Source organism: Ranitomeya variabilis, chromosome 6 (genome assembly GCF_051348905.1).
Source record: "Ranitomeya variabilis isolate aRanVar5 chromosome 6, aRanVar5.hap1, whole genome shotgun sequence".
Classification (NCBI taxonomy): Eukaryota; Metazoa; Chordata; class Amphibia; order Anura; family Dendrobatidae; genus Ranitomeya; species Ranitomeya variabilis.
The window spans coordinates 403,926,969-403,936,880 of NC_135237.1; the positions used below are offsets into that span (position 1 = coordinate 403,926,969).

At 44.6% G+C, this 9,912-nt stretch overlaps 1 protein-coding gene across 1 annotated transcript in view; it reads right to left on the minus strand.

Annotated features, from left to right (window-relative positions):
* NAPG (NSF attachment protein gamma) overlaps positions 1–9,039 on the minus strand; it is a 29,240-nt gene extending 20,201 nt beyond the window's left edge. Inside the window, exons 1-3 of the mRNA XM_077270190.1 lie at positions 8,881–9,039; positions 7,179–7,246; positions 2,729–2,813 (exon numbers count right to left, since the gene is read on the minus strand). Coding sequence (XP_077126305.1) covers positions 2,729–2,813; positions 7,179–7,246; positions 8,881–8,936 — 209 coding nt within the window. The 5' untranslated portion in view covers positions 8,937–9,039. The remainder of the gene's footprint in view (positions 1–2,728; positions 2,814–7,178; positions 7,247–8,880) is intronic.
* Positions 9,040–9,912: the final 873 nt, after the last annotated feature.

Consider the following 9,912-nt stretch of genomic DNA (forward strand, 5'->3'; position numbering starts at 1 on the left):
TTGTAAAATTTAAAAATTTTTCATTTACATGGTCCATACAATATGATTGGGTAAGGGCAGGAATATGGGACATCTGATCAGGAGCATCTACCTCCTGTAACACTGCCATGTTAAAAACCCCAGATACTATCATATTGGCATTTTTTAAAGGGAGTCTGTCAGCTCCAAAATACCTTTGAATCTAACTATACAGGGACAATGGGGACTTCGCTCCTATACAAAATCTCACTAGCACTGTGTCTGTTACAATGCCTGAGAAAACAACTTAATGATTATGGAAATTAGGGGGTTTTGTTGCACCCCTAGCAGGGCCAAGAGCTCAGTGTACTGTTACGCTCGCTCATTTTGCATCATAACGACTTCCCTTGCATCTGACAGTGCTTGCTTCCTTGAGCAAACTCTGCCCTGCGGGTATGTGCACGGACAATGGTGGTGCTGGCCACATACACACAGTTTATTGCAGCTATGCACACAGTGGTCAGGCATGTCCTCCTACGTGGTTCCTCTCTGCTGACGCCACTTTCTGTGCTGGTACACCCGGGCATGCTCTCCTACGTGGTTCCTCTCTGCTGACGCCACTGTTCAGTAAAGATATAAGGGACAAACTGTGCTCCTTCCCTTCTGAGCCCTGCCATGCGCCAAAACAGTAGTTTTCACCCGCATATGGGATATCGGCGTACTCAGGAGAAATTGTACAACATAGTTTGACGTTCATTTTCTCCTGCTATCCTTGTAAAAATAAAAAATTGGCAGGGCTAAAGTAAAAAGTTTGCGAAAAAAAGTTAAATGTTCTTTTTTTTTCCTTTCACATTTCATTAATTCCACAGAGTGGTGTACATTCTCATAACCTTTGAATTGAGCCTGTTGACCGTTCTGTACATGTTCATGAAGTGGCTATACACTTCTACTTCCTGAAGTTGGCATTCACAACAACATTTTTAACGATGGGTAGGATTCTCAGAATTTGGACCTCCACAGATCTGCATGCTATACCATATAAAACAACTCTATAAATTGTAGGTCCCCTTAAAATGCAAAGTCTTGGTCCTCGCCTTGACATGTCAATGCCATCTTGATGGCAAATGGTGAACGAAACAACATTAGGGAGATGGTTTAATGTTCTGGCTGATCGATGTATATATTATATCCTACCTGTAACATTTCTGATTTAATTCATTCATAAAAAATGACACTGCCACTATCATTATACAATTATGATGCAATTAATCTCAGACATAGGAGATGCGGTACTCACCGATGACGTTGTAATCCACCTTATTACATTGTAATAACCATGGTTACAAAATGTAAAAATATCCTGGACCTCTTGTGCTATACTGTGACCATCATCAGTGGCGAGTGCCGCATTTTCTACATCTGCTGGCATTGACATTTCTGAAATGGTGCAATGTCAATTTTTTTAATGTAATCATAGATTTAGTTAAAAAATAAATAAATTCCAATAATTGCCCCCAAAGTGCACTATAACTGTATGATAACAGGCTTATACCTCTGCATCCATCAGAAGTATGTAACCTACACTGTTGAAAAATTGCAGATGTTATGTTAAGCTCTATACATAACCAACTGGTACGGAACAAATATCAATGCCATCCTGGGATGAGACTAGGTTGTGCCCCCATTTGATGGCGCTCCTTAGGCTATGTTCACACGTTGCGTTTTTGCAGCTTTTTTTATGCAAATTTTAAGTTGCATTTTACAGTACCAGCAAAGTCTATGATATTTCAGAAATCTCATGCACGCACATTGTTTTAATTTCCTGGCTGATTTGGAAAACTGCTTTGTTTTTGCAAAGTGCAGCATGTCATTTCTTTCAGCGTATTTGCAGCTTTTGTTCACCCATAGGAAACAATGGGAAAAGGCAGCAAAAAACACAGGTGTCAGTTTCTGCTGCATTTTTGGTGCAAAAACCTAAGGAAGTTAAATCAGGCTTTTGTTGGGGCCACTAAAGTTTACTAGCATGCACAAGAGACAACAAAAACGCAGCAATAAAGACGCAACAAAACCTACTTTTTGTAAGCAACTTCTTTACTTTCAAGACAGCAGGTTTTCCCTGCAGGAAAAAAACGCAGCAAAAATGCAACGTGTAAACACTGGCTTAGACCCTTATAAACAACCTCACATGAGCAGCACAACACACTGCATGAGAACAACACTTACCTTTTTTTTTGCTGACCTTGGTATAACACTATAAAGGCTCTACTTTGTAGAATCAGTGTCACTCTTGTCCATAAACTGTGACTGGTACTGCAGCTTATGGCTACATTTAAAGAGTAACTAAAGTTATGAAAACTTTATTAGGGTTTTTAATTCCTCATTTCTGTAATAAAACTTGCTTGTAAGTGGCTTCCATAAATTGATTTCCCCTGGCAAATTTTCCTGCCTTTAGCTGCACTGATTTCAGAATGTATTGATGTGGAGTCCAGATGATGGCAGTGAGGGGCTCATCGCCTGTGCCTCTAACTCAGGGGATAACTTGCTGCAGGAGGTTGTCCTGGTAAGCAGGATGAGTTAGGTGCTGACCCATCACTGCCATCATCGGTACTCCAAATGAGTATGTTGTGATATCAATGCATCCAAAAGGCTGGAAAACAATAAAAAAAATATTTTATTAATTTTTAAGTAAATACTTTTTTTTAATTTTAACTGTGTGTGTCCACGATATGTAAAACTCACAATATCAAATTTATATTTCAAGAAAGGATACGCTTTGTTGTTCTCATAAGATTCAGCCTCCTTTAAAAAGGCGTCTTTGGCCTGGTCATACTGTTTGGCATTTTTAAAGGCAACAGCTGTAAGAAACAACATCATAGCATTATAAGTATATGCTGTGCAAGAAAAGCAAACACATTAACCAGAAAGATGGAAGGATTCCTTCCAATCACTGCCATAGTGAACTATGACAGAGGTGCCAGATCCAATTTGAAAAGACTGGGACAGACTTATAATGGGAACCATGAAGGCTGGTCTTGAGCTTCTGATTGTCTTAAACTGGTCACAACTATCACCTGGACATAAGAAAATCAGATCATGGCCTATCACTACTGAAGAGTGGACATGTTCTTGTACAGAGGTCAGTGAGGTGATTCTGAGCATTTACTGGTTCTGTGTAATCAGAGTCGCAGTTGCTATAAAATGGACCGATTATGAAAATATGTAATAAAATTGAGTACAGTGGTACAATGCAGGAAGTGCTGAATATTTCTTCATAATAATTTGGGGAAGTTGTGAAATGTCCTATAACTGTCTGTTCTGTTCCTGATCTAAGGATCTCGGCTTTTAGTGGAAATGAATCTGTGCTGCACTTTATGCACATGCTCAGTGGTGAGGCAGGGCTGTGGAGTCGTAGTGGAGATGAATCTGTGCTGCACTTTATGCACATGCTCAGTAGCGAGGCAGGGCTGTGGAGTCGTAGTGGAGAGGAATCTGTGCTGCACTTTATGTACATGCTCAGTAACGATGCTCCACCTCTATAAGAGGATAAAGGAAGGAACGCCTGAAATCCTGCACTCATCTCAGAACTGCTAGAGTGAATAGGAAAACAGGATTAAAGCAAGTAAATTATTATTGTATCCTAATGGTGATGAAATGCCTCATACCATTTTACTACAGTAAATGTTATCACTGAAACATGAGTCATCTATGAAAGAGTCAGAGAAATTGAGGAGTCGGAGTGGGAAGTTTGGCTTACCGACTCTATAGCCCTGGTGGTCATCTAGGTGGTAGGATAATGACTTGAGAATAGATGTGACAGTCTATTGAATTAATTGCTCAGTGTGAGAATGGCAAGTGTTTAGAAGGATGTGCAACTTTCTATAATACTTTGTGCTTATTTTCCATCATTTTCAGGATCCCTGCTTACAATCAGTGAACAAAAGCATTACTGTTTACATCCAGATAAGCCGATGTCAGTCATTAACAACTGCAGTGACATGAAGATCATACAGCCATGAGTATACAAAGGCAGTGACTGGCCAGCCTGCCTCGTCCTTCCAGGCAAAATGTCATCACAGACAGGTAGACAAACCTTTATTTTCAAACAAGAAAAATATAGACATGTTTCAAACACAGACTTTCCCCTGATGGCAGCCATTTAAGTCTCTAAATCCACCATGAAATCTGACAGCTGTCCCCCTGTAGGATGGAAGAGAGATACTTAGGGGCGAGATTCATTATTGGCATTGCGCCAGTATTGTGGCATAAGAAAGCTGTAAAAGACTTGTGAATTTTTCCACTTCTCACAGACGGATCTCTTAAAAATTACACCAGAAATTAGCATAGATTGTAGCACAATTCTGCACCATATAGTCAACAAGAAGTTTCACCATCCATCCAAGATGGAAGCGGATTCCAGCTAATCAGTAGGTGTGCTGGGTATCAGAGCCCCACCCATCTGATACTGAAGACCAATCTGGGGAGAAGTCATCACAATCATAAGACCAGAAAACCCCTATAAGGACTCGTGGAGACCAGGGCTGTGGAGTCGGAGTCCATTTTGGTGGAGTCGGAGTCAGGGGAATTGAGGAGTTGGAGGTTTGGCTTACCGACTCCATAGCCCTGGCAGGGCTGTGGAGTTGTAGTCATGGAGTCGGAGCCCAATTTGCTGGAGACGACTATTTTTGGTCCGAGTGCCACCTGACATAACATCGTATGGTCATCGGACTAACGTTAGTCTATGAGGCCGTGCACAGGTTAAATTTTTTCTCAAAGTAGAACCTACAAAAGAGTCCTCAAGGCTAACAGAGGATGCACCCCCAAGCCAACATATATATATATATATATATACACACCGAAAAAAACACGGTAATGGATCAATGTAATTATATAAACTCTAAGTTACAGTTTGTTTGCAGTGTGGTAATGCACAAAATCCATACCAAAGTTGGGGTAAATATTCAATACAAACTTTATTAGAAAAATTATATTAATAAATCACACAGACAAAAATAGAGGAGTAGGTGAGCAATCACAGCTAAAATAATCAGCGTATCAGATGGTATAAAGTACGCTGATAGACAGCACAAATATCACTGCTGCAGTGCCTGCAATACATGATGCAACGACGTCATAAATATGAATATAACAGACAGGGTGTCAGTAAGACCTTAATGAGGAAAAACAGATACAAGGCTAAAATAGACTGACAGGCCGAACAGTTCCCGCATGGAAAACAGCCCCATGGGGGGCCGTTGCTGCTGGAACCAGGGAATTTGTTCTTAGGAGGGACATAATGACTATTACATAGTATATCTCCCAGAGTACGGGATTTACGCCATGTAATAAGAGGATATGGGGTCAGTTGGTTAGACAGGTCCCTGTCCGTTAGCAATACTGACCAATGTTTTCTAAAGATCCCATTAATCTCGGACCAGTTGGAATTAAATTTTGTAATGAACCTTGGTGCTATATCTGAATTTTTGGCAATTCTTCTGGGCGGCCTTGCAGCAGAGTAGACCTGTCTGAATATGAGGCTCAAGAAAAACCTCTATGGATGTTCCTTCGCTTATATCCTCTATTCCTGAAATGTGTTGTTAAATCCATAGCTTGACTAAGGAAACTGCTGTCATCAGAACAAATACGGCGTGTTCGCAAAAATTGTCCGACGGGTATCGAACTTTTAAGTTTAGGGGGATGAGAGGATGTAAAGTGCAGTAGTGCATTAGTGGCCGTTTTTTTACAGAAAATGTTTGTCTTGATGATTCCGTCTGAGGGATTAGATTTCCAAATCCAAAAAGTCAATGGAGCTTTGACTGTATTTCCAGGTAAGGCTACTTTCACACTAGCGTTGGTACGGGGCCGTCGCGCTGCGTCGGCCCGACGTACCGAAGCATACTGTGCAAAAAATGCCCGACGTGGGCAGCGGAAGCAGTCTTAGGACGCTTCCGCTGCCCCATTGCAATTTCCGGGGAGGAGGGGGCGGAGTTTCGGCCACGCATGCGCGGTCGAAAATGGCGGTCTCGACGCACAAAAAGTTACATGTAACGTTTTTTTGTGGCGGCAGTGCGCCAAAATACGGCGCAACCGTCACACGACGGTTGCGACGTGTGGCATTGCGTCGCTAATAAAAGTCTATGGAGAAAAAAAAGGCATCCTGCAGACAACTTTGCAGGATGCATTTTTTATCCACAACGACGCATTGCGACGTGCAGTGCCCGACGCTAGTGTGAAAGTCGCCTTAATCTGATATTGAATATAATAGTATTCAGATGGTTCAGGTTTTTACTGACCATGCCTCCTGACGAAGCCAAGGCGGTGAAACGCGCATCGAGGCTCCTCTGTATCCTGCTAGCACGCCTGCACTCTCCTGCCACGATGTCTCAAGGTATTAGTACGTAGCCAAGTCTGGCAGCATCTGAATCTTTCAATACCTTGCACCATATTTAATGCTTTAGTAGACCATGATTTCGGGTGTTCAATAGGATTATTGTCAGTCTATTTTAGCCTTGTATCTGTTTTTCCTCATTAAGGTCTTACTGACACCCTGTCTGTTATATTCATATTTATGACGTCGTTGCATCATGTATTGCAGGCACTGCAGCAGTGATATTTGTGCTGTATCAGCGTACTTTATACCATCTTAAACGCTGATTATTTTAGCTGTGATTGCTCACCTACTCTTCTATTTTTGTCTGTGTGATTTATTAATATAATTTTTCTAATAAACTTTGTATTGAATATTTACCCCTACTTTGGTATGGATTTTGTGCATTACCACACTGCAAACAAACTAATTTATAGTTATGTCATTACATTGATCCATTACCGGTTTTTTTTTCGGTTTATATCAATTTTTTCATAAAGTCTGTTAAAGGAAACATATAGCAGAATGCACGATTTACATCCGATAATCAGATCGCACTCAGCCATGCAAGTCACTGAGTACATGGAAACCATGGGACCGCACTCAGAAGACATCTGATAGAATGGAGAAGATGGAGACCTTTATTTACATCTTTTCTTCCTCAACTAAGAAAATCGGATGACACTATGGTCAAACCCTGATGAAAGTGTTTTTAGCATAATCGGACAAATTTTCTCGGATTAGAGAAAATACCGTCGTGTGACCCGACCTTACATTACAACTCACTGCAGTCCTGTGTGATGGAGAATAAACCTGGTGTCCTCCATTCCTCCTGTGCTGTCACTTCTGTACATACCTGCCTTGGAATATTCGGAAGCCGCGCTGTCATAGTCCGGTTTCCACTTTAAGAACCCAGTTTTCAAACTGTAACAAAATGCAAAACAGAATGACAGAATAAAAACTACACAGATGTTCCTACAGCCAGGACATGACAGAGAAAGTCCTGTAATACGATAATCTGATGATAATCCAATTCTTCCAGAATTGCAATAGAATGTGGTGGCAAGAAGGAAATGCCTCAGTGAGCTGCACATTGGGCCTCTCCACGTACGAGAGGACAACCTCCTACATGTCTGCGATGCAACAATTCCTTTCAGATATTTCCTAGGACGCGGTCACATTAGGTTTCAGCTCAACATTCAGGATTGTAGGATCCCTGAGGAAGTCAGGAACGCAGTGTGGAAACCTCAGGAGGACCCAGCACTTCGGCACGAGGAGACACAGGAGGACCCAGCACGTCAGTCAGCACCAGGAGTCACAGGAGGACCCAGCATGTCAGTCAGCACCAGGAGACACACGAGGACCCAGCACGTCGGCACCAGGAGTCACAGGAGGACCCAGCACGTCGGCACCAGGAGTCACAGGGGGACCCAGCACGTCAGTCAGCACCAGGAGTCACAGGGGGACCCAGCACGTCAGTCAGCACCAGGAGTCACAGGAGGACCCAGCACGTCAGTCAGCACCAGGAGTCACAGGAGGACCCAGCACGTCGGCACCAGGAGTCACTGGGGGACCCAGGACATCGGCACCAGGAGTCACAGGAGGACCCAGCACGTCGGCACCAGGAGTCACAGGAGGACCCAGCACGTCGGCACCAGGAGTCACAGGAGGACCCAGCACGTCGGCACCAGGAGTCACAGGAGGACCCAGCACGTCGGCACCAGGAGTCACAGGAGGACCCAGCACGTCGGCACCAGGAGTCACAGGAGGACCCAGCACGTCGGCACCAGGAGTCACAGGAGGACCCAGCACGTCGGCACCAGGAGTCACAGGAGGACCCAGCACGTCGGCACCAGGAGTCACAGGAGGACCCAGCACGTCGGCACCAGGAGTCACAGGAGGACCCAGCACGTCGGCACCAGGAGTCACAGGAGGACCCAGCACGTCGGCACCAGGAGTCACAGGAGGACCCAGCACGTCGGCACCAGGAGTCACAGGAGGACCCAGCACGTCGGCACCAGGAGTCACAGGAGGACCCAGCACGTCGGCACCAGGAGTCACAGGAGGACCCAGCACGTCGGCACCAGGAGTCACAGGAGGACCCAGCACGTCGGCACCAGGAGTCACAGGAGGACCCAGCACGTCGGCACCAGGAGTCACAGGAGGACCCAGCACGTCGGCACCAGGAGTCACAGGGGGACCCAGCACGTCGGCACCAGGAGTCACAGGAGGACCCAGCACGTCGGCACCAGGAGTCACAGGAGGACCCAGCACAGAACCACCAGTAGTCATAGGGCAGAGGCAGGAGTCACCCAGCTTTCTTACACTTCTGAATGGCACATCTACTAACCCTTGGGAAGCAATGAGGGGACTCTGTATAGAACAGAGCTGCGCATGAGCCCAGGGATGGCCGAATCCCACAGAGAATCACAGGCGGCAGAATAGGAGGAGGCATGCCCCTTCCCCCCACACTGGGCATGATGGCAGGGACACATCAGGCAGCGCAGCCTCTGGCAGCAGCAGTCACTGTGCACACACCCGCACCAGCCTCCTCTTACCATTTCTCCGCTTTCGCCAGATGCTCTAAAGCTTCATTGATCTTCTGAGCCGCCATGACAGCTCCGGCAATAATATCATACGTCACCAGAGGCGGAACCGGAGCAGAGCAGACGGAGAACGAATGTCAGGTCCTAGAGGGCTACAGGACCTTAGAGGATGTCATGGTCATGTGATTAGTCACGTGTTGTGGGCAGAATCCGGCTCTGGGTAGTGAGGCTGCAGCAGCAGAGACTGTGTGATGTGTTCTTTTCATAAGAGGAAGATGAAGTATACAGCAAGCATAGCCCTACAGCTGTAATATACAGGGATCTGAGCTGTGCAAGTGTGTGATATACAGGGATCTGAGCTGTAATAACTAGGGATCTGAGCTGTGCATGTGTGCTATACAGAGATCTGAGCTGTGCAAGTGTGTGATATATAGGATCAGCTGTAATAAATAGGGATCTGAGCTGTGCATGTGTGTGATATATAGGATCAGCTGTAATAAATAGGGATCTGAGCTGTGCATGTGTGTGATCTACAAGGATCAGCGCTGCATATGTGTATACTATAGAGGGATCAGTTGTAATATACAGAGATCTGAGTTGTGCATGTGTGTGATATACAGGGATCAGCGGTGTAAATGTGTGCAATATACAGGAGTCAGCTGTAATATACAGGGTCAGGGATCAGAGCTGTACATGTGTAATATACAGGGATCTGAGCTGTACATGTGTAATATACAGGGATCTGAGCTGTGCATTTGTGTAATATACAGGGATCTGAACTGTCCATTTGTGTGATATACAGGGATCAGCTGTAATATATCGAGATTTGAGCTGTCTGTGTGAGTAATATATAGGATCAGCTGTAATATACAGGGATCAGAGTTGTGCATGTGTGTAATATACAGTGAGCAGATGTAATATACAGGGATCAGAGCTGTGTATCTGTGTGATATACAGGGATCAGCTCTGCATATGCATGTAATATACAGGGATCAGAGGTGTACACGTGTGTGATATATAGGGATCAGAGGTGTACATATGTGT